The sequence below is a fragment of the Amyelois transitella genome, chromosome 28, assembly GCF_032362555.1.
Source record: "Amyelois transitella isolate CPQ chromosome 28, ilAmyTran1.1, whole genome shotgun sequence".
NCBI lineage: Eukaryota > Metazoa > Arthropoda > Insecta > Lepidoptera > Pyralidae > Amyelois > Amyelois transitella.
In genome coordinates, this window is record NC_083531.1 from 3,891,790 (window position 1) to 3,917,966 (window position 26,177).

The following is a 26,177-nucleotide window of genomic DNA, read 5'->3' on the forward strand; positions in this document are numbered from 1 at the left end:
TTTTGATAATGATAGAATTGAGATTCAAATGGCGACAGGTTGCTAAACCATGGCCTAAAAAAGAATCCCAAGTTTGTAAGCATACCCCTTAGCCTTTTACGACATACTTGAGAAGAGATGGAGTGGTTCTTTTTCCTATTGGTGCCAGGAACCACACGGCACTCGGGATTACAAGATAGTATAACTAAAAGCAATGTTTTTTCTACTACGTTTTACCCGCTATTTCGGCAGGCGGGAGTCGCTTCGTGTAAAAAACCTGACTCACCCAATCCAGGATCCACAGTCAAAGCCATACCCCTGGTTCCCCTCCAGAGAGGTGAGGATGCAACCGATACTAAAGCCAGGAGGTAGAAAAAGTAGCTTTGCACCTTTGCACACCCCAGAAAGATAAAATCCAGTAGCTATTTATATCCTAACAGTGAGTCACTATTTATTTACCGATCTGCCATAAAAAAAAATCAATAGATATGACGTCCTGCATAACACCATTCTCTCATATAGGCCTGCCGCGATATCCTTAGTTTAGTTTAAGGTTGGGCGCGTCAATGTTTACACGGTAGTAAAAAGGTGAAAAAGTGCCCGCGAAAATTTTGTAAGTACTTTTTTTTTTAAAGTTGTGCTTTTTTTTATTTAAAAAAAATATTTGTGTTTTAAAATTTGAAATCGTTATCGCAAATAAGTTTTCCATTCAGTGGTTTCCTTTTTTATTATTTTTAAAAACAAAATATAAAAAAAAATGTATTTCATTTTTCATTTTTTGACAGCATGTAATATTTTGATTTGAGGAGAAAAAGTTGAGCAAGTGTGATAGTGATATTGAAAGGAGAGTGAACGCGGGGAACATGGTGAATGGAGCTTTGCATGCCTTTATGAGCAGTCGGAAACTATCCAAAAAGGCTCGACTGGCTGTGCACAAGGGCGTGTTGGTCCCGACATTAATGTATGGGAGTGAACGTTGGGTATGGCAAAACAAACACGAAAGCAGAATAAATGCAGTGGAAATGAGAGCGTTCAGGAGTATGATGGGTGTGAAATTGAGTGACCGGATAAGGAACAGCGTGATAAGAGAATGTTGTGATGTGAAAGAAGATAGTTATAGGAATAGAAAAGGGTATGTTAAGATGGTTCGGTCATGTGGAGAGGATGAATGGAAGCAGGTTGACTAAGCAGATATACAAGGAGAGTGTGGAGGGAAAGATCGGAGTAGGAAGACCTAGACGAACGTATCTTGATCAAATTAAGGACGTCCTGGTAAAGAGTCAGGTCAAAAGTACCCGAAACCGCCGAGCTTGCATGGAGAGAGTTATGAATGTGGATGAAGCGAAGAAAGTATGCAGAGATCGTGGCAAGTGGAAAGAGGTAGTCTCTGCCTACCTCTTCGGGAAAGAGGCGTGATTTTATGTATGTATTTAATATTTAATTTTTCTACAAACATTTAAAAAAGAAATGTACTAAGAGCAAATTTTGTTACACGTGTTCATGAAATATAAACGTTATATCTAAAAAGTATTTCATCCTATCAAAAAGATATAAAGTTGTGGAAATTAGACAATAGCGCTAAGTACACTTATATCTTAGATGCTATCTCTCAATTCTCAATCCTACTAATATCATAAATGCGAAAGTTTGTGATTATGTCAGGATATCAGTATTGATGTTTGTTACTCATTCACGCAAAAACTACTGACACAATTACGATGAAATTTAGTATGTAGGTAGCTGAAGACCCAGAAATACATATAAGCAACTTTTTATCCCGGAATTCCCGCGGGATTGACAGGGTTTCCATGCGGACGAAGTCGCGGGCGGATTCTATTGTTCTATATACTTGATCGAAATTGTCAATACAATTTTATATTTCCATTGCGTCCTACTGGTGGTCATAGTTCACCTCCTTTTCCCATCATGTTGTCTCCCTCTCTCTTATCTTTGCTTGTTCCTACTTCCCAGTTGCACCCTCACATGTAAAGATTACTAGCTTTCGCCCGCTACTTCGTCCGCGTGTACATTTTTAGTGCGCGTCGAATTTCGTCCTCTTTTACTACTTTTTCGCGATAAAACGAAGCCAATGATCTTCATCACCGTGAACTCTGTACCAAATTTTATCAAAATCGGTTCAGTGGCTTTGACGTGAAATGTAACAGACGGGCAGAGTAACTCTCGCATTTATGTAATTATTGAAGACTAAAAGTCGTCCATATTGCATAACAGCGCAACTCTGTATTTCTCTGTAAGTAATTCTCATAGACAAATTCCTTGCCCGTATTGAGAACATCAGTTTGCAATTAGGTCTCAAAATCAACCACGCCAAAACCAAACTAATGGTGGTAGATCGTGCCCGAAGACTTGAACTGACGAATGCTCTCAACTTAGACATCGTCAATGACTTTGTCTACCTGGGGGCCAACATCAGTGACAGGGGATCCTGTGAGACGGAAATAAGGAGACGAATAGGGATGGCCAAAAATGCCATGTCTCAACTACAAAAGATATGGAAGGACCGAAGCATTTCACGGAAGACAAAAAAGAAACTTGTCCACACTCTGGTCTTCTCCATATTTAGCTACGGCGCCGAGACATGGGTCCTGAAAAAGGCTGATAGAGACCGCATAGATGCCTTCGAAATGTGGTGCTGGAGGAAGATGCTACAGATACCCTGGACTGCCTTCCGTACCAATGCATCTATCCTGCGTGAACTCCAAATCAAAACGAGACTGTCTACCACCTGTCTCCGCAGGATACTGGAATTTTTCGGCCACATTGCACGGAAAGACGGTCACAACATGGAGCAGCTAATGGTGACAGGCAAGGTTGACGGAAAAAGACCTAGAGGTCGCAGCCCTACAAGATGGTCGGATCAAATCCGATCGTCACTAAACACCGATCTCCATAAGGCCCTCCACGACGCAAAGGATCGCAACAGGTGGAAGGAAGAGATCAAAGAGAAAGTGATTCGGCGGGGGAGTCACGACCCTCAGCAATGAGCTATACGACGCGAGGAGGAGGAGGAATTCTCATAGGATAACATAATATAAATTGATCTAAAGTTTGTCCGTACATAAAGGATACATACACGTCACTTCTTTTAAACGGAAGAGATTAAGTCAATAATCTAGATCACGTCATTACCTACCTACAGCTTGATTTAATTAAGACTCAAATGAGGTTGCTACCCCTAACCTAAAAGTTTATAAACTTTTAAAGGTTGGTAACTTTTAAAATTTTAAAATTGGTCTTTAGAGTATTTAAGTTATTAATTTCAAAATGAACCTACGCAGTAAATCTACATCTTGCAAAATTGCAAGATGTAGATTTACTGCGTTCACAAATTTGACTTTGAACTGATAAAAAATACATTTTTTTAAATAATGCAGTAAATTTGAAGAGATTTCTTTTGAAATAAGCAGAACCTTTGTAATTTTGTTTCTTGTGTTTATCAGTCTCGATGTTTTCTGTGTAAATTTGTAAATACACATATAAATATATAAATTAACCTTAACGCAGGCGGCATGCTCTTACATTGAAAGAAAAAAATGTTCCTATATGCGAAGGTTTCCTATGTATGGGTTATGTTCCTCTGCAGAGGTTGCGGAAATCAGACAAGAGTCGCTTTGTGAAGAATCGGACCCAATCTCCAGAGGTTGAGAATTGATCTCGATTGAGTCTACAAATAATATAGATATCTTAGTTACCGGCAACAGTTACTATCGACACCCAACAATACTATCGATAGAACCCGTACTATTGGTACTGACTATTGCAATAACTATCGATAAGTACAATCGATAGTTTGGTCTATCGATAGTATAAGCAATACTATCGACGGCAAGTTCACTAGCGATATTCCAAAACTATCGATAGTATTGTAATTTTAAATGCAATTGTACCAAATTGAGCTATCGATACTATTGATAATCCTATCGATATTGCTTTTTATTGAAACTAACGATTGTTCGGCACGGCAACGTTATTTGCAACTTAACACCGGAAAGATACCATGCAGATGCTATACCAATATCAAAAAAAAACCACACGTCAAAGGTAAGGCGCCTTAAACAAAGATGGCGTTTTGCAAAATAATGACGTTGGGTTTCCCGCCAAAAAATTATTTAATGCCAGTCTAAGACTTAATGTTATCAAAAGAAAGAAATCTCGCGACACGTTGATTATAGATATCCTTATGGCCGTGTCAATGATATGAGATAAAGAATATTACAAAAGTACATGTATATGCCTATATGAGATACGATATATGTCATTTATGGTTTTCTAATTTCAAAATACATTTGTCATTTTTAAATATTTAAGACGGCAAATACTGTATTTTCGCAAACCGCACGGCAAGGGCATTGATTTCTAGTTTGACGACGTGTCACCATAAATTTAGCACCTCTTGTTTTGATGATGGGGGTAAATTCGTAACATTATGTTATTATCTCGCCCAAAAAGCAGGGTTTTATCAGTGATTCTCAGTGGCTATCAAAACATCGACCCATTTATCAGTTTCATATTTATTAATTTTTCATCAGATACGCGTGACTCATAGTGTACCTACAAGTATATTATAGATGATTCAGAACATAGTATACTATGTGGATTGGTTCATACATACAAATACCTGACGGGGTGGTAAGATCTATTGATCTCAATCAGAATAATTTATGACTATAGAACTGGTAAGCACTGTTAAATGAGACGTCGCAACTAACGGCAGTCCCAACAGTCCCACAATCGAAGAGTTTGTTTGTTTGTTTGAATGCGCTAATCTCAGGAACTACTGGTTCAAATTGAAAAATTTATCGAGGAAGGCTTTAGGCTGTATAACATCACTATGTAACTATAAGGAGCGAACAAATAATGGAAAATGTAAAAAAAACGGGGAAATTTATTCACCGTTGAGGGCTTCAATGATGCTCAAAATAACTATTCCACGCGGACGAAGTCGCGGGCACAGCTAGTGTTTTTATATTATTTATTAGTTTCAATTACAATATGACATTTCTGGTCTAGGATAATCAGTGATCGATTCTGTAATGCGCATACAGGCACCGCTTCGAATCCCACCTCGGCTATATACCTAACAATGACATTTTCCAATTTTTATATACCTACTTTAGTTTGAAAACTAACTAATGCTCTTACGTTGAGAAAAACTATCATGAGGAAATCTGCACAACAAATTCAGACAACTGGAGGATATATATTAGCATAATAAATTAAACCATATAATGTATAATATAGAATGCCGTATTATTCAGAATGATTTTTAAACATAACGTTTTTTTGCATAATGGTGTCTGTATAAATATTTAAAGCATAACTTATTGAACCTAGCCTTAAAGTGACTAATGCCTTATTTTGTGGCAAAAATTTATAATGGCTTAGACCTATTATGCCAAAATAAGCACACCAAAACCGTTATGACAAAGAACATTAGGGCAAAATAATTTATGCCAAAAAATAGCTCCCAAAGGCGCACCCCGGGCTCCTCTTTAGAGGATGAGGTCACAACCTATACTAATGCTAGGAGGACTATCATATGCGTGTATCAATTATAGAATTAACCTATATTCGTTCTTAATTTATGTTTTGCTGCGAAAATTTTGCAAGTAATGCATTTGGTTTTAGACACATTAAAATTTTTGAATAATAAAACACGTGCAGTATCGTGTGTCAGTCTGTACTTCCTCGTTTCTTTAGACGGGGAGTCAGCTTCAATATTAACGTTGGAAAATAATTTGTACGAAAATTTACGGCAAGGCAATTTTATTTATATATTTTTATTACTTTTCGTTTTTTCAACGTCAGCCAAGCAGTAAATTATAACAAAATTCTATTATTTTTAAAAATAAACAATATAAATACAAATTAAAGTAGGTGAAACTAAACATGCCGTGTTTTTACCGGGACCAATATAAAAAAGAATAGGACCACTCCATCTCTTTCTCATGGATCTCTTCCTTAATGATAGAATTGAGATTTAAACAGTGACGGGTTGCTAGCCCATCACCTATAAGAAGAATCTTATTATAAGCCTACCATTTAGTCGCCTTTTACGACATCCATGGGAAAGAGATGGAGTGGTCCTATTTTTTTCTTATTGTAGCCGGGAACCACACAGTAACAGTATAATAAGTTTTATTCAAGTGATCGAAATAAAGGTCACTAGCTCCCCGTCTATTTGCGTAAATTCGATTCATAACATCTACCAACGCAACATTATTTAGTGCGTAACACATCGACATTAAAAATAATTGACATTGAATTATAAAATTTGACTATGTACAAATTTGTCAGTCGTAAATTATTTATTGTTAAGTAAGTACTTAGGTGATTTTGTGTTTATGTAAGATTTTTTAAAGTTTTATAAAGGTCAAAGTCAACCGTGTGGTTTCCGTCGCAAAATAAAACCAGTACATCGCTGTGGATGTCGTAGAAAGCGACCAAAGAAAGGAAAATATTAGTGCATTAAAAAATAATAAGCATGTAAAAAAACTGGACGTCATTCATAAACGGAAATTAATTATTGAAGTTCGGATGTATTAACTAAAACTACAACAATTATTAACATTAAAAATTTCAAGGAAACTGTCTTGAGTCACAACTTGCTATATAATACATAAAAATATTAGGTACCTGAATCCTGCATTTAACTTTAAACATAATGCTAAATAAAATTACCTACCACAGGACATTGTGAAAAACTAATGCCCATGCAAAGCTTTCGAGGTTCGCATCAAAAGGGCTCCCCTCATACACCATGCTTATTGATTAGGAGTTTATGATAGTGCCTTGATATATAAGAGATTTTAAACAAAAGAGCCTTCTAAGACTTGTAGCCAAAGCCGTAGAAAGTAATTAAAAATGTAAGTATGCTTTTTTTTTAATTTTGTTTTTGTAATATGTGTATTGGTGTTTGTTTCAGGTACAAAATGTTGCGAAACGGATCAGATATTTTTCCGAGCGTGCAAATGAAAAGTTGTTTCCAAAATGAAGCCTCATTAACTTATTCCAAATGTCATTCCGCCATTTTGAAATCTGAAAAGAGTGAAATTTTATTTTTTTATTTCAATTTGACGTTTAGTGCTGTTAATTGGCTGTTGAATTTTATCTTTGATAATTTAGCTTTTATTTTATTATCTGTGATATTAGTGTTAGTTGTTTACGTTGTGTGCAAAAGTTTTTGGTGCCCCATAGACTATAGAAAGGTGAGATATTTGTATTATAATTTTTTTTTGTTTGTAAGAATCACTTTTTTTTAATTCTTTAAACGTTCATAGCAACAAGTCCTTTAAGGCTCCCCTGAATTGTATTCCTAATTAATAGTCATTAGGTAATTTTCTTACATACATACATACATATGGCCACGTTTATATCCCTTGCGGGGTAGACAGAGCCAACAGTCTTGAAAATACATTCAGGCCACGTTCAGCTATTTGGCTTAATGATAGAATTGAGATTCAAATAGTGACATGTTGCTAGCCCATCGCCTAAAAGAGGAATCCCAAGTTTAAAAGCCTATCCGTATGTAATTTTCTTATAACAATTTTTTTCAGGAACTAATAGACGTGGGATTTGAACACATACCACCTGGTCCTGATAAGGCAGCGAAGATCAACAGGGCTCGGAACGCGAGGAAGCTGGGGTCCAAAATACCCCCACCGTTTCCGAATGGCTGGTTTGCTCTGGTCGAAAGCAAGGACCTCAAAGATGGTGGTGTCATTCCTGTTGATGCTTTAGGTATTTTTTTTTTTCAATTAACTGTTGCCCGTGACTTTGCTCGCGTGAGAGGCTTTTTGTAGTACCTGTTTAAACAACAATTATTTATACATACTAATAATAGACTTATAATTAATTCTGCAGTATTCTATTCTCGTGCTAATTTATTTTATTACATAACATTGCTAGTAATATAAACATACTATCATTTTTTTTCCTAAATGAGTAGACTTTTTATTAATCGCCCCCTGTCAGATTTATTGGAAAAATATTTCAAGTTTGTACAACCACTCGAATTTAACTTGCCAAATTGATTGGTGCCCAAATACCTAACTTTGGTACCAAGTAAAAAGGTTCAAGGAGCGTTTTGGAACATGCTATTAATGTATTGATTACAACTCTTTATTTCCCTCTCATCTTTCCATGTTGCCAGCTTTGCAACCTCAACCAAATATAATAGTTTTTTTCTGCTCTGCTTAAAACTACATTTTTTTTTATTAAAGAAAACATTTTTAAAATCGTGCCGTGTGGTTCCCGGCACCAAAACATAAAAGAGTAGGACCACTCCATCTCTTTCCCATGAATGTCGAAAAAGGCGACTAAGGGATAGGCTTACAAACTTGGGATTCTTTTTTAGACGATGGGCTAGCACTGTTTGAATCTCAATTCTATCGTTAAGCCAAACAGCTGAACGTGGCCATTTAGTCTTTTCAAGACTGTTGGCTCTGTCTACCCCGCAAGGGATATAGACGTGACCATATTTATGTATGTATGTTTTTTTTTAATCATCTCACATTTTCAGGTCAGAACCTCTGCGTTTATCGGGGCGAAGACGGCGTCGCGCGATGCGTAGACGCATACTGCCCCCACTTGGGAGCCAACCTGGGTGTGGGGGGGTCAGTGTGTGGGAACTGCATCGAATGCCCATTCCATAAATGGAAGTTTGGGGAAGATGGCGCTTGCGTCAGCGTACCAGGGGTTGAGAATGGTTAGTGAACGATACAACGCTCCTAATATCCTACTACTATTATAAAGGCGAAAGTTTGTATGGATGTTTGTTACTCTTTCACGCAAAAACTACAGAACCGATTACCATGAAATTTGGTATGTAGGTAGCTGAAGACCCAGAATAACACATAGGCTACTTTTTATCCCAGAGTTCCCGCGGGATTGATAGGGTTTCCATGCGGACGAAGTCGCGGGCGGCCTCTAGTATAATAATAAAACGCCGGGGGTGCCTGACTAGATCACCACGATTTCACGCCCCGCAGTCTCACCTCTCGACATCCTTAGCCACCCACGCCGATGTTGCCCCTTTGTTGCCAATCATGGTGACTGATTTGAGGGGCCCATTTAGTGAGTGGCGAGTCACCACCTGCCACATAGTAGTCACGTATTCATAATAATGGCAGGTGTATTGTTGTTTTTTTTTTCATTTCCCCCCCCCCCCCCCCCCTTTTTTATTATATTTAAATTTTAGCTGTTAGTTGGCCTAGTTACCTACCTGTAGTTCAGGGTCGACCGAATCTTTTTCAGGAACTGGCCTCCCCACAAAGATCATTAATAACCATTTAGCTATATGTAGTTAAGTTAGCTTAAGCATTGATCTTTGTAAAGAGGTAATAAACGAATTTGAATTTGAAAGTATGAAAATATTCAAACCGTCTTGTCCTAACCAGCACCCCGAGGAGTTTCCCTGAAGACCTGGAAGACAGTGGAAGCAGATGGAGCAGTCTGGATCTGGCATGACGCCGAAGGTCGTGACCCACTCTGGTCTTTGGAAGATGCCCCTGAGCTGAAGATGTGGGGGTACAGAGGAAGGAATGAGTTCGTGGTTAGCGCTCATATACAGGTAATAAGATTTAAAAAAAAATCTGTACCAATATTATAAAGCTGTAGAGTTTGTTTGTTTGTTTGTTTGAACGCGCTAATCTCAGGAACTACTGATTCGAATTGTAAAATTCTTTTTGCGTTGAATAGACCATTTATCGAGGAAGGCTTTAGGCTGTATAACATCACGCTGCAACTATAAAGAGCGAAGAAATAATGGAATATGTAAAAAAACGGGGAAAGTTATTCATCCTTCAATGATGCCCAAATTAACTATTCCACGCGGACGTAGTCGCGGGCACAGCTAGTTAAAAATATACTTAACTGGGCATTGACTTTTCGTAATAAACAAAAATACGTATTTTCTTTTACCTCTTTCCACTTGCCACGATCACTGCATACTTTCTTCGCTTCATCCACATTCATAACTCTCTTCATGCAAGCTCGGCGGTTTCGAGTACTTTTGACCTGACCCTTTACCAGGACGTCCTTGATTTGATCAAGATACGTTCGTCTTATTCATGTATCGATGAAAATTCCAGGAGATACCAGAAAACGGGGCTGACGTCGCCCACCTCAACGCCGTACACTCCCCCTCGCTGTTGTCGGGATTGGGTGAGAAGTATCCCGCCCTGCAGGATATTATTGGTAAGAGTATAACTCTCACTTCCCTAGCGTTAAGGAGTATGTTGGGTGTGAAACTGAGTAACCGGATAAGGAACATCGCGATAAGGGAATGTTGTGATGTGAAAGAAGATGTAGTTACAGGAATAGAAAATGGTATGTTGAGATGGTTCGGTCATGTGGAGAGGATGAATGAAAACAGGTTGACTAAGCAGATATACAAGGAGAGTGTGGAGGGAAAGGTCGGAGTGGGAAGACCTAGACGAACGTATCTTGACCAAATCAAGGACGTCCTGGTAAAGGGTCAGGTCAAAAGTACTCGAAACCGCCGAGCTCGCATGAAGAGAGTTATGAATGTGGATGAAGCGAAGAAAGTTTGCAGAAATCGTGGCAAGTGGAAAGATGTAGTCTCTGCCTACACCTCCGGGAGAGAGGCGTGATTTTATGTATGTGTGTATGTTATCGCTTCTAACATACATACATACATACGGTGACGTCTGTATCCCTTGCTGGGCAGACAGAGCCAACAGTCCTGAAAAGACTGAATGGCCACGTTCAGCTATTTGGCCTAATGATATAACTCTCTCTTACTATAATTAAGTGCCGTGTGGTTTGCGGCACTAATAGAAAAAAAAGAATAGGACCACTCCATCTCTTTCCCATGGATGTCGTAAAAGGCGATTGAGGAATCAGCTAATAAACTTAGGTTTCTTGTAATCGATGTGCTAGCAACATGTCACTATTTGAATCACAATTCTATCATCAAGCCAAAAAGCTGAACGTGGCCTAATTATAGTATCTTGTCTTTTCGGGACTGTTGGCTCTGTCTACCCCGCAAGGGATATGAACGTGATTATAGTATGTATGTATGTAATCACAAAAAGATCGGTCGGTATACACACTTTGAAATAACATAATATCATTATTTCAACGTTTATGGACATTGAGAAACCAAAAGATATGACAATTACATATTTGTGATGTTTGAAATGTCCTATAATTTTGACAGTTATTATTAAGTCTTAATTTTTTTTTGTAGATGTCATAATAACGTTTATTTTTTTTTTAATTTTATACTTTTTAAATTTGTTCCTCTCACAATAACGTGTAGGTATTTTTTTTGAAATGGATTCTTTTTTTGTTTTTTAGTTTTAATTTTGACAGTTATTTAGTCTTAATTTTTTTTTTGTAGATGTCATAATAACGTGTTTATTTTTTTTTTAATTTTATACTACTTAAATTTGTTACTCTCACAATAACGTGTAGGTATTTTTTTTTAAAGGGATTCCTTTTTGTTTTTTAGTTTTAATTTTGACAGTTATTTAGTCTATAATTTCTTTTTTTTTTGTACATGTCATTATAACGTTTATTTTTTTTTTAAATTTTATACTACTTAATTTTCTTCCTGTCACAATAACGTGTAGGTGTTTGTTTTTTTTTTTTAATTTTATACTACTTAATTTTGTTCCTCCATCAGGTCGCCACGTTTGGGCGGCAAGCTGGAACAGAAATGAGGATCACACGGCGCTGATGAAGCTGACACACGACTACAAGGTCCTGAAGGGTGACTGGTTCCACATTGACGTGGAAGTTACACAGGTAGGTGATTAACTTCGTTTGTGTATAGTACCTGGGTGATCGAGTGGAGCTCGGCGTTTATGTACATACTGACAACTGTTTTAAATGTTTTCACATACATACACACATATGGTCACGTCTATATCCCTTGCGGGGTAGACAGAGCCAACAGTCTTGAAAAGACTGAATGGCCACGTTCAGCTATTTGGCCTTAAGATAGAATTGAGATTCAAATAGTGGCAGGTTGCTAGCCCATCGCCTAAAAAAGAATCCCAAATTTGTAAGCCTATCCCTTAGTCGCCTTTCACCGACATCCATGGGAAATAAATGGAGTGGTCCTATTCTTTTTTGTATTGGTGCCGGGAACCAATAGGCACTGCCGGGAACCACACGGCAAATGTTTTTTTTTATATACGGGACAGATTACACGGATTGAGTTAGCCTCGAAGTCAGTTCGAGACTTGTGTTACGAGATACCAACTCAACGATACTATGTTTTATAATAAATACTTGTACAGATATACCTACATCCAAGATCCAGACAAAGTTCGTTTCTCATCGTGCCGTGGGCGGGATTCGAACCCGGGCTCTCCGGTGTCAAAGACAAGCGCGCTATATAATATTATATTATTGGTATAATACCTGGGTAAACGAGCGGAGGTCGGTGTTTATAAAACTTTCAAAATGAGGTCATAAAAATCACAATTATCTTATTGATTTTGGGAGAAAATTATGGGGAAAACTATTTTCCCTGACATGCTAAGCAGCTAATACCAGCTAAGTAGATAAAATAGATTTCTTAAGTCCTGGTTGCATCCTCACCACTCTGTGCCGTGTGGTTCCCGGTCCCAATAAATACACAAGAATAGAACCACTCCATCTCTGTCCCATGGATGTCGAAAAATGCGACTAACGGATGGTCTTCTAAACTTGGGATTCTCCTTTTAGGCGATAGGCTATCAACCTGTCACTATTTGAATCTCAATTCTATAATTTAACCAAACAGCCGAACGCGGCCCATCAGCCTTTTCAATACAGTCTCTGTCCACCACGCTAGGGATATAAACATGACTATATGTATGTATAATATAATTCACCTTCCAGATTGGCCCAGGCCACGTGCGCCTGCGCATGTCCACACCAATAGGCCCAGTGCTAGTGTCGCAGTCAGTCACCCCGCTGGGCCCTCTGATGCAGAAGGTGGTTCACAGATTCTATTCGCCGCCTCACATTGCGCCGTTCTCGTCAATATTGGTCAAGTCCGAAGCGTATATGGTGAGTGGCGCCATCTATTGGCGAGTAGCCGTGTTGGGTTGTAGAAAGTATAGTTACAAAGTTATTCCTACCGAAGATAGAAGGAGAAAAGAGGAGAGAAATGATCAGTTGAAAATTATTATATTACAGTTTGAACATAAAATAAAAATATTTGACAATGAAAATTATATTTCGGACATTTTTACTTAACAAACAAAATCATGGCAACCGTTGCTATGGCGTATATGAAGAAGGTTGCCCACAAGGTTTATAATTGGTTTTGCTATTTGATACTAGATGGCAGGAAATTTGTATTACAAATGAAAATGAACGTAGGTTAATTTATAATTTTTTTTTTTAATTAGTCAAATTTGCACAAAAAATAATACTTTTGAAATTGATTTTCTTGATTGAGTAATATATTTTTATTTTTTGTAAATTAAGAAAATTTATAATGACTGATGACAAATACTAAAAAAAGCAATCAAGAAAAATTTATAGCAGGCGCAGGCGTATTCTATAAAAAAAAAATCTTTTTGTTTTTATGTTAACCAACAAACAAATAAACTTACTTACTGTCGAATTTATAATATAATTTAAGATTTTTTTTAACTCATTCCCCCCCTTTTGTTCTGTTTCAGTTCGAGCGAGACGTTTTAATATGGAACAGCAAACAGTTTGTGAGCGCGCCCGCTTACGTACGGACAGACAAGACGATAAGATCCTTCAGGAGTTGGTACTCCCAGTTTTACAGCGAGAACAGCATTAGTTTCAGAGATGCGATACAGAATCCTTTGGAGTGGTGATGAAATGCATACATACATATATATAATCACGTCTATATCCCTTGCGGTGTAGACAGAGACAACAGTCTTAAAAAGACTGATAGGCCGCGTTTAGTTGTCATTTTTTTCCTAACTAAAAAAAATCATGGCAACCGTTGCTATGGCGTATATAAAGAAGGTTAAATGCCCTAAATAAATAAAAGGTTGCCTACAAGTAATTAAAGAGAAAAATAAAATATGGATACCTCCTTTTTTTATACAATATTGTATCAGATCTTCCATCTCACCTGTTGATAAGTGACGATGAAGATGAAGATGTTACACGGCAAAAGAAAGTTTGCCGGGACAACTATGTCACTACATAGTATAAAACAAAGTCGCTATTTTAGTCTGTTTGTCTGTATGCTTCAATCTTTAAAATTACGCAACGGATTTTGATGCGGTTTTTTGTAACAGGCAGAGTGATTCAAGAGGAAGGTTTTTATGTATAATAACATCTATTAAATAATTGATTTTTTCCGAAATTTGCACCCGTGCGAAGCCGGGGCGGGTCGCTAGTTATATATACCTAATAATATTGCAGGCAGTTGGAACCAAAAGGTTACTCACAAAGTTTTATTAGCAAAGGAATACCTTATCTTTATGCTATGAATTTTTATAATGGTATCAGTTACCTTCTCACCTCTCTGGAGAGGAGCCCGGGGTGCGCCTTTGACCATGGATCCTGGATTGGGTGAGTCAGGTGTTTACACGAAGCGACTCCCGTCTGACCTCCGCAACATTTGCATGGAAACAACCCGTATTGGATTGTGGTAACCGCTAGATAAACTTAGTCGACATTTACTACATCCATGAGGAAGAGTGGTCTGATTCTAAAGTCACGAGCACGGCATTAATTTACAAATGCATTGAAAATTAAAAAAAAAACATACATACATATACATAACATCACGCCTCTTTCCCGGAGGGGTAGGCAGAGACTACCTCTAAGCCCTACCTTTTAAAAAAAGTTTGAATAAAATCAAATTAGGTATGTATAAAAACGGTTATGTAGGTATAAATAAAAAGGTATATCAGTTCCTTGTAATTTTTAAGATATTTATTCAAAAAATTTTAAAAAATATCATATTCAAAATTTTTATTAATTATTATATGATACCTTCTTCATATCGCTTAATAATTGTCAAATATTTCGGTTTCACAACATTGGTTGACGTCAAATAAATTACTTAAATCTACGTTTATTGCCGCTTCCAAGGCGTCAGTGCAGAAGAAGCGGTAACAAACTGTACTGTTATTCACATACCTCAGTCCTGCCTATATCTCGCTACGCCTTTCCAAAACCACCGATTTTCGCGTATTTTCTTTCTCCTGTACATACATACATAATATCACGTCTTTATGCCTTACGGGGTAAACAGAGCAAACGCTCTCGAAAAGACTGAAAATCCACTGATATTCAAATAGTAACAAGGAGCTACCCCATCGCCTTATAAGGTATCACAAATTTTCAGCCTTTCCCTTGATAGACTTTTACAATAGGCAATATTTGCCTCGGGCGTGCAAATAGGCAGCACCCATGTACTTACAATTGTTATTTGTATATTTTATATCATGACTACGTAGGTAGGTATATGAATTGTTTAATAATCTAAGTTTAATGTGAAATTATTTTATATTTTAAGAATATCTTAAGTAGAATAAGGTGTGTTGACAATAAAAAGAAAAATTTTGTTACGAGTATTATTTTTTAAATATCCTGGAATGACGTTCTTTTTTCAATTTTTTTTTTATTATGCATAAAAAACATTTTATACTATATGTGATGACAAAAATATTAGGGAACAAAAATAAAACTGTCTCAACACTTAGTCTTATTATAATGTAGAAAATCAGTACAAAATAAATAAATTATGTGGCTAATGGTCTTCCAGTCGCCATTTTGAATTCAGCGTAATCTATGAAACCGTCCTTATTAAAATCTGCTTGCTTCATAGCTCCCTCTACGATCTCCTCAAAGTCAGTATCTTTGTAAAGGACAGTCGTTTCTTGAACTTGACCATTGGGTTCTGAAATATAATCACATTATTAAAAGTGAATAGGCATTTACCTTTGTACTTAGAAAATTGTTTAGTTATCAAGTAACCGACAGACATCGTAAAGCCGATTTGGGATGCATGTTCTTGGTAATTTTAAGGAAGCGCTTCGATATTCTTAAACTCGGGTTTGAATCCCGGTCAAGGCATGATGAGAAAAGAAGTTTATGATTGGTCTGGGTCTTGGATGTTATTATAAAATATAGTATCGTTGAGTTAGTATATATAGTATCGTAACACAAGTCTCGAATCTACTACGAGGCTAAATCTGTGTAATTTGTCCCTTACATATTTATTTAATTAGTTCAGGAACAGAGAATAAAAAAGATCTAGGCAAAGAAATCTTCGTTTATTCGCCGGCGGATACATGCAATAAGTTTATTACGTACTAGAGGGATACTTTACGTACATACCTGCTGAAATAATAACTAAATAGATTTGATATATGCTCATGTTCAACCAGTCGGTCCAATGCTTGAAAGGATAAAATGTAATAATAAAAACAAAAAAAATCACACAAAATTTTAATAAAAATAAATGACAGAAATGCAATTGGACAATAGATGGCGCTGGAATCATTTTTACATAGTACTGCCGTTCGCCGCTAGATGGCGTTTGACGGAAATGGCCGTTTGCATGAAAATTATTATTTCTGTGATGCATCAGCTATTTTAGCTTTATAATTACTAATCACATATTCAGTGTAATCCACGTATCCGTCCTTATTAAGGTCGGTATGTTTGAGAGCCTGCTCCAATACATCTTCTAATTCGTTGTCTTTGTATGCTCTATGGTTAATGTCCACTTGCCCTGAAAATTGTAAAAAATACGCCCATTTTCATCAGGTTTCTCAGCCCCAAGGTGGGAAAATAGAAATGTTTAATTTATCGAATAACTCTCTTAAATAGATGAGCTTGCTTGAAAATAGTTCATGAATTTGATGAAGCGAAAGAGTTTGTAGCAAGTGGAAATATGTAGTCGCTGTCTACCTTCCGGGAAATTGGCAACCGACTATCAACCCATAGAGATTATAAGTGCGTATGATTTTTTAATTATTGACCTACATATTTTCCCCTCGTATAATGCCTATTTGGCAACTTACTAAAACTATACATTTTAACACAAGCAAGGTATCAAATGACAAAACAATACTTACCCCAGTTTCAAATAGGGCTTATCATAACATTTCACAAAAAAATGCGGCGTAGTCATAATACTAGCCGTTAATAATAATAAAAAAAAAATTGACAGGCACCTAATTCCAAGCGCGTATTTCATTTCAAAATGTAAATTCAGACGTCCTGAATTATTCAGTACCTAATTCAAACAATCCAAATAAAATTCGGGAAGTTTTTATAAGTATTTGTTTGAATAAGGTAGGTACTATATCATTTAGGATTTCGACGTTTGAAAATACTGTTACAGGCGTCCAAGCTAAAGCTCGCTTGATGTAAAGCAGTTAATGTGATCGGAACTAAAAACAATTGTAATATAAAATGCGTAACGACCACATAGCTTGGCAGATTCACACAAATAAATAGGTAATTTTTTTTAGTTTAAATTTAACCCTTATTAATTTCATTGATAATTTATATATTATAAATACGGCTTTCCAAATACTAAATTTAAAATTTGGTTCTGCAAATATTGAAGAAGGAAAATATACCAAACGAAAATTATATCGCACTTCAATGAAAGCTTTCTAAATCAAAGACAAAATATGTAGGTACCTAGGTACTCTATAACCTTTGTGTTATTCTGTGTCTTCAGCTAGCTACACATCAAATTTAATCGTTATCGGTTCAGAAGTATATGCGTAAAAGAGTAACCAAACCATACATACATAAACTCACAAACTTTCGCATTTATAATATTAATAATTGGATAGGACACACTGTTTGTTTGTCTGCACGGAATACACGCCACTGCATCATTTAAGATTTGAATGAATTGTTAACTTTCTAAATTATACAATCAGAATTCCTTTCTCAATTCTTCTTTAATAAATTACAATAATACATCTTAATACTTCTTGTAGCTCGAATTCCCTTTTTACAATGACCCCAAAAAAACGCGGCGAACTCAAACGTCAAAAAGCAAAATCGGTATTGCCAACACATGACATTAATATACTATTTTTTTATAATGTTAACAGAATGGAGGGACGGACTAGGCCACAGTATATCAGACATGTATATATCAAAAGCAATTTTATATAATATGAAAAAGGACGAACACATGTGTTGAGAAAAAAAAACAAAATGTCAGTGTATAAATTTAATCAATGTTTAACACGTCACACAACCAACAAATTGATTCAGAAACATCCATAAATATACCACACAAATTCGTAATGCATACTTACTTTACTTTTACCACACAGAAAATTTTTTTAAATACGTTTATATTATATAAAAATATACATACATAATAAACTTTTAATAAATAGTTTAAAAAAAAGTTTATCTTAGACTTACTTGTTTGCTACGCGATTAGCTTATCATGAATTATTTGTATGATTCTTTTTTGTTTTGTTTAACTCCCGAAATATTCCCACATCAATTCATTTCAACATGTAAAGATCATGATGGGAACTTGACGAAATCAAGGAAACTTTTTTATATAATCTCTATAAATATCTACTATTAAGAAATTACATTTGGTGGAGTGTGAAATAAAAGATTCTGTTGATAAAAAAAAAACACTTATTCAATGAGTTACCCAGTAAGAGTAAGTAGGTAAATGCTTTATTGTTCACTAAAGGAGTGACTAATCTAAACATTTGCAAGTAAATCTTTCAAGTTAAAATCTATAAGTCTGTTTAGCATAAAGATGGCATATTTCTGAATCAAGATCCCGACACAAAATGATAAAAAAACGACTCGACTCTCAGACAGACGTACAAATTACTCATCGAAAGCTGGGTATACACCGCGCCAACAATCGTTGGCGTTCGTGGGCCAGTGTGTACGCAACTTTTAAAATGTACCTAAATCAGAATTTTTATACCTTATCCTGATCCTGATTGGCTGAAGAGCTGTCAAATAAGGTACTTCAAACTTGACAACCAAGTCCAAATTGGAATAATGACAGTTTATGATAAACTATATTTAGCAATGATTCAAAATATACATAGAAAATGGTTCAGTTTATTTACAAGTTGATTACACAAATGTTTTTCTTCATCAAGTTTATGTGAGAAAGTAAAAAAGAAATAGAAAAAATAATCAATAATTTATACTAGGAACGTATAAAGTAGTTTAGAAAAGGAACAACTATATATCAATTTTTTTTTCAAAGAATTGCCGATAGACAGTATGTTGTATATTTTTTTTTACAAGAACTTTAAAATATTTTAGTTACATACATAGTACCTACTCATCTGGTACTGTCTCAGTCATTATGATAGTCAATAAATTTTACTAAATATTAAAATGGCAAAAATTAAGTAATGGAAGATTGTATATAAGCAAAATACTAAATGCCCTTTCGAGAAACGCTTAAAATTAAATATAGAAGTTAAAAAACATAATGAATCATATTCGAGAAAATAAATACAATTAAATGGAAGCACTTTAGTAAAAATAAATTCGTCTTCACAGATCCAAAATTAAAACAAATCTACATACAACCTATAATTGTCTTTAAATGCTAGTAAATTTAAAAAAACAAATTAGAATGTACACCTTTACGCTTTTTTAGCGTAATATCGACTATTTAACAAAGTAATTCCGTACATTGCAATACAAAGATGATGTACATAAATTTTCTATCCACATTTGTGACCAAACAACATTCCAGATTTTGCGAATTGTCTTTTTTATATTGACTTTGCATGTTCATTTTTAGATATTACAATTTAGATGTAACTAAGAATGTAAAGAGAAAATAAGAAAGTATAGTTAATTGCAATTCCGTAGCAGAATTTTCATTTTTTATTTTGATTCAGGAAAGTCAACTACACGTTTTAGACTTACAAAAAATATATAATACTGCATTTTCATACCAATACAATATTTTCTGTCCGTAAATTTATTTGGCAGCAAGCTTTCGGACATTGCTGTGTTTAAAAAAAAATTAAAATTCTGCCACGGAAACGTCAACTTTCGCGCCAACATTTGACATTGACATTTTAAACGTCATCGGAATGTCAGTTACGCTTTGCCCTCTTGTTTCTGGCTCTTCTGTTGCGCGCGGATGAACTCCGGATAATCGATATAGCCGTCTCGATTGTGATCGTCCATGTTTAAAATTGGATCGATCAAGTTGACTAGTTCGTCATCTTTGAAGATCTTTTCGCCGACAGGCGCTTGTCCGCCTTGGGGTTGCTGTTTGTGCCCTTGTTCTGGTGAAGACAAACACGAATGAATGATGGGCGAATGTGCTGTTTTTTTAACACTGGCCAAGTTTTAGCAATACCCTCAGAATTTTTGTAAATGAAAGGTAATATTAGTAAAGATACATAATAATATGATGTCCATATTATCTTTAAAATTTTAGAAATGTGCTGCGAAAATTTTGCCAGTGTTTACACAACACTTAGTAATGCATGTGTATATTTTAAATATTAACCAATAAATAAAGATTTTAATCCCTTTACCACCAAAATTAATGTATCATAATGAGAACATGTTCAAAGCATTTCCCCAACGTATAATAAAGCATATGACATACATTATTACCGAATCCCAAAAAAGTTTAGGCAACATAGAACAAGTTACAACTTACAAGTAAGTTAAGTCAATGTAGGTTTCAAATTGAAATAATTACATTTTAATTTATAATTTAATAGTTTTTATAGCTTCACCGGTGCTACGAGTGATTGCGATCGCTGCAATGATCAGTTTTAGTAGAAATAATATAACAGTTGAAGTAAATGTAATGGAATGTCTTCTTTAACATAACTTTTCCCTAATTTTGGGGACAAGGACGCCAAGTTGGAAACATTCTGCGCGTTGAGGGAATATTTGCAGGTACATATTGCACCATTACGCTATTATTGCCTACTTATTGTCCGCTATTGTACCATTACGAGCAAGATAGCAGGAGTCATTTTGTTTTTGGATCTTAAGTTTAACGGTACTTGTAATAAGGTCGTTATTATATTGAGTTTTACTACACCGTCGAATATTGCCGAGGCGTCTTACATTATAATTGTTAGTTCTGTAGAGGATATAAAAACTAAGACATAAAATTCATTACAATATAAGAGAACATGAGAGTGAGAGAGAGTGCCGTGTGGTTCCCAGCACCAATAGGAAAAAGAATAGGACAACTCCATCTCTTTCCTATGGATGTCGTAAAAGGCGACTAAGGGATAGGCTTATAAACTTGGGATTCTTTCTTTAGGCGAGAGACTAGCAACCTGACACTATTTGAATCTCAATCCTATCATTAAGCCAAGCAGCCGAACGTGGCCTATTAGTCTTTTTAAGACTGTCGGCTCTGTCCACCCCGCAAGAGATATAGACGTGACCATATGTACGTATGGAGCTGCAAGTGGAATTGTTTGCCGGTTGACTGGAAGAGATCCCTTCACGGGATAAGTCCGCCATTGCGAGTGATTTGTTTGTTTATATGTATGTATGTAACGTGACCTATTAGTCTTTTTAAGACTGTCGGCACTGTCCACCCCGTAAGGGATATAGACGTGACCATATATATGTAACAAAAACCTTACCATGCCAATGTATGAGCGACTTGATCAACTCGCAGCCGTCCAATTTGTTATTGTTGTCTGAATCGTGCATTTTGAAATAATGAAACTGCAACTCTTGCTCCGACATTTTGGAAGTGTCAATCGGCACGTCCATGTGTTCTTGTATGTGACTGTGGAAGAAATAAAAAAATAAATAAAAAAAAAAAAATTGGATTCAAATTTATTCACAAGAATTTTTGCATGAGAGATAGCTGTGCCCGCGACTTCGTCCGCGTGGAATAGTTATTATGGGCATCATTGAAGCCCTCAAGGATGAATAATTCTCCCCGTTTTTTTTTTTCACATTTTCCATTATATCTTCGTTCTTTATAGTTGCAGCGTGATGTTATATAGCCTTAAGCCTTCCTCGATAAATGGTCTATTCGGCGCAGAATTTAAATTCAGACCAGTAGTTCCTTGGATTAGCGCGTTCAAACAAACAAACTCTTCAGCTTTATAATATTAGTAGAGATTTATATAATAGCGACCCGTCACGGATAAGCATTTATAAATTCAAAACTTTTATTCATTATTATGGGACACTTCAACATCACTTGATAATTATCATATCTTTCGGTTTCACAACATTGGTTGACGTCAAATAAATTATTTAAAACTAAGTTTACTGCTGCTACCAAAGCGTCTAAAATAACTACCTATTGATTGTATACTCACTCTCTTTCCTGGTTAATGTTGGCCACATTCAGGAGTTGAGGATCTGAAACAAAACAAAGAAAATAAGTAGAACCTTTGTACTAGAATAATAAATTCTCCTGAATATAATTTTGTGTACATAAATACCTAAATAAATAATTAAAGTTTTAAAACGTGAGTTATCCTTTTAGATTCAAATTCTAATTAATTTTTTTTATTGCTTATCATAAAGTACATCAGTTGAATTACAGTAACTGCTTATAAATAGGTACAATATGTACCCTGTTGCGCATCGCAATTTTAAAATAATATGGAACGGCGGGCAGGGTTATGTCGACTATTAGGTATGTTGAATATAACAATAATAAAATAATGTCGCATTATTTTTGGAGTTAATACTAATAAGCAATTTAAAATAAATATAATTTACAAAATAAATTGAATTGATAAAATGATATATCATAATGAAAATAATTCAAATTTTAATGTCAATATTTCTATCGTTTAAAAACTCGTCCGGTGTATTAGCATTAATCGGTCAAAAGTAGTTTTAAAACGTCGTAATAGAAAAAAAATATGATAAACTTCACTTAATTCATATAATCACATCCCTTGCGGGATGGACATCGCCGGATTCATATAGTGACAGGTTGCTAGCCCATCGCCTTAAAGAAGAATCCCAAGTTTATAAGCATATACATAAGTCGCCTTTTACGACAAATTTATTTGTCAAAACATATGTAGTAGGTACATAACAACATATCTATACATAAATACATTTAACATGTTAAAAGTAAAATAGTGTTCCAACACGTTTTGCCGTCATGACAGTGTGCAAATGTTAAAAGTACATAATGTCAATACTTATAATGTTACCAGCTGTGCCCGCGACTTCGTCCGCGTGGAATAGTTATTTTGGGCATCATTGAAGCCCTCAAGGATGAATAATTTTCCCCGTTTTTTTCACATTTTTCATTATTTCTTTGCTCCTTATAGTTGTAATGTGATGTTATATAGCCTAAAGTCTTCCTCGATAAATGGTCTATTCAACGCAAAAAAATTTCAATTCGAACCAGTACTTCCTGAGATAAGCGCGTTCAAACAAAGAAACAAACAAATTCTTCAGCGTTATAATATTAGTATAGATGAACAAATAAAAATGACACTCACCTCCATGATGCGCGTGCGCCTGTTGTTGTACAGGCACCTGTTGTACGGGCACTTGTTGTTGGGGCTGGTATTGTTGCGGTGGGGGTTGATATTGTTGTTGTTGTTGATACTGTTGTTGTGGGGGCTGGGTGAGAGGGAGTGATTTTTTAATAAATATTTGTATTGATAACACTGCTAACTTATATTTCATACTATACTATACTATTATAGAATAGATTTATTTTCAAAATTGGATACAAAATATCACTTATTGACGTCACGTCACTAAAATCTAATTATAACTACTACCGCTTCTAAAGAGCATGTGTAGAAGAAGCGGCGGAACAAACTACACTGCAGCATTTTCACCGGACGTCAATTTACAAATATAGAGATCTCTTAAATTGTAAATCTTGGACAAATGTCGACATTAAAAAACACGAATGAACGTTAAACTAATTATTTCATAAAACAAAACAAAAAATGTACAAGCCAAACACTTATGATTACTTATGATACTGTTGACTCTGTCTACCCCGAACGGGATAAAGACCTGATTATATGTATGTATGTGCGGTGTGGTTTCACCACTCCATCTCTTTCTCATGGACGTCGTAAAAGGCGACTAAGGTATAGGCTTATATACTTGAGATTCCTTTTTGGGCTAGCAACCTGTCACAATTTGACAGACAGTCAAATTGTGACTGTCTTTCAATGACTGTTGGCTCTGTCTGCCACGCAGGGGATATAGACGTGATTATATGTATGTATGCTAGTAGATACCACTCATATATACTTGTTTTATTTTGCCTACCTGTTGATGTACAGGCTGGGGAGGTGGGGGCGGCGGTTGATAATTCTGTAAATGAATGAGAATATTACATCCTACTAATATTATAAATGCGAAAGTTTGTGAGCATGTCCTGATGTCAGTATAAATATAAATATATACGGGACAAATTACACTGATTGAGTTAGCCTCGAAGTAAGTTCGAGACTCGCAAAAACTACTGAACCGATTACTATGAAATTTGGTATGTAGGTAGCTGAAGACCCAGAATAACATATAGGTAGGCTTCTTTTTATCCCAGAGTTCCAGCGGGATTGATAGGGTTTCCATGCGGACGAAGTCGCGGGCGGCCTCTAGTAGTACATAAACTAGGTTTCTATTGTTACCGTGTGGTACCCGGCTCTTAAGAATAGGAGCACTCTTATCTGTTTATCCCATGGTGTAAAAGGCGACAAAGGGATAGGTAAATAAACTTGGGACTCTTCTTTTAAGCAATGGGCTAGCAACCTGTCACTATTTGAATCTCAATTCCATCATAAAGCCAGCTGAACGTGGCCTCTCAGCCTTTTTGAGACTGTTGGCTTGTTGAATTTGGAATGCAGATAATAGAGTTAAGAGTTGCAGTTTATTTTTTAAACTAAGTAAAGGTAAACTAAATGCTAAGATCTTATGAACTTGAGGCATCACTTTAAAGTCAATGCTATTTTGTTAGAGCACTTTTGAGAGCTTTGAGATTGTTACATTAATATTTTCTATTTCTTAGTATTTTAACTTTCACTTTCTTGTTTTTTAATAATAATTTTAATGCATTGGACCTCTATTTGCCTGGTGGCAAGTAAGATGAGGCCTAAGGTGGTACACGCAACCTCAAATAATACCTATACAGTCTTGCCTAGAAAATCCCCAAGTTGTATGTATCGGAAAAGAGAAGAAGAGTCTTAGGAAACTAAATTTTTCCACTTATCACAAACCCTGCATAAATCTTCTGCTTCATCTAAATTCATCAATCTTTTCAATGCAATATTAGATCAAGAACACTGGAAACTGAAGAGCACAGGGTAAGATTGATATTGAGCTATCTCCAGAAACATGTACCTGTTACTCCCATAGTATAAACGGTTTTTTTTTTTACGAAAATTAAATATTAAAAAATTTTGTTTACCTGGTAGTTCTGTGGTGGGACACCTGGCGCTACTTTCTGCTGATATTGTTGAGAAATTGTGCACTGCAGTACAGCGGCGAAGAGTAATATTGAACGCAACATATTTTTTTACCTAAAAATATAACCTCTTTCGATTTAATTCACAAACAAAATCTAAAAGAAAAGCAATATATACCTTTTAAATAAAACTTTATTCAAAACCTATTGATAATTTACTATGAAAATATTAAATAGATTAAATCAGAAGAGGAGTTTAAAACTTTCAATGTAAACTTACATAGATGTAAGAAAACTATGGAAAATTAATTATACCTGTTATTATAGACACACTACGTGGACATAAGCGATAATAGCTTATCGAATATATCGTATTGATAATACAAACGTAAGCGAAATGTTTCGCAAACGTTTTAGAAAACCACAAAAATTCCCAACAAGTTTACACGTCAGTCGTTTGGTTCGTGACTTTGACGTTTCGTTTTGTTCACGGATGAGCCACGTGAGATGTTTTTGCGTTTTGTTCAATTCATTTGTGCAATATCCAATAATATAAATATAAATGAGTGTATTTGTTTGCCCGTCTTTCACGTTAAAACCCACTCAACCGATCTTCATGAAATCTTTAATAGAAACGGGTGGAGTGCGGAGAAGGTCATAGGACAAAGGGTATTCTCACGCTGGCGAAAGCTAGTCTGATTAAAATACTTTTGTTTTATTACAATCATCACGGTCGCATGAAACCTTATTCAGGATGGCAAACATTGTTTTTGACTAACTTCAAAAAAAGGAGGAGATTCTCAATTCGCCCACTTATTTATGTATGTTATTCTGTGTTTAT

General features: G+C 35.6%; 2 protein-coding genes across 4 annotated transcripts; one reads left to right on the forward strand and one right to left on the reverse strand.

Moving 5' to 3' along the window:
• The first annotated feature begins 483 nt into the window (after positions 1-483).
• On the forward strand, positions 484-14,781 carry LOC106139478 (cholesterol 7-desaturase nvd). Its single transcript, XM_060952398.1, has 9 exons — positions 484-592; positions 6,926-7,208; positions 7,557-7,740; positions 8,522-8,707; positions 9,399-9,571; positions 10,092-10,197; positions 11,651-11,772; positions 12,856-13,026; positions 13,647-14,781. The coding sequence occupies exons 2-9, from the start codon at positions 6,933-6,935 to the stop codon at positions 13,809-13,811; spliced, it is 1,383 nt and encodes a 460-aa protein (XP_060808381.1). The 5' UTR covers positions 484-592; positions 6,926-6,932; the 3' UTR covers positions 13,812-14,781.
• An 870-nt stretch (positions 14,782-15,651) lies between these two features.
• Positions 15,652-25,805, reverse strand: LOC106139490 (multiple coagulation factor deficiency protein 2 homolog). Of its 3 annotated transcripts, none has more exons than XM_013340950.2 (7): positions 25,652-25,801; positions 25,340-25,451; positions 24,202-24,246; positions 23,409-23,532; positions 22,260-22,302; positions 21,567-21,715; positions 15,652-15,859 (listed from the first exon to the last, which is right to left on the reverse strand). In XM_013340950.2, exons 2-7 carry the CDS (start codon positions 25,439-25,441, stop codon positions 15,702-15,704), a joined length of 621 nt encoding a protein of 206 aa, XP_013196404.1. In that variant the 5' UTR covers positions 25,442-25,451; positions 25,652-25,801; the 3' UTR covers positions 15,652-15,701. The 3 variants fall into 3 exon arrangements, with proteins under 3 accessions (XP_013196404.1, XP_013196403.1, XP_013196399.1); XM_013340949.2 differs by lacking the exon at positions 15,652-15,859 and adding an exon at positions 16,394-16,696 and having other exon boundaries at positions 25,652-25,803; XM_013340945.2 differs by lacking the exon at positions 15,652-15,859 and adding an exon at positions 18,151-20,231 and having other exon boundaries at positions 25,652-25,805.
• Between the last annotated feature and the right edge of the window lie 372 nt (positions 25,806-26,177).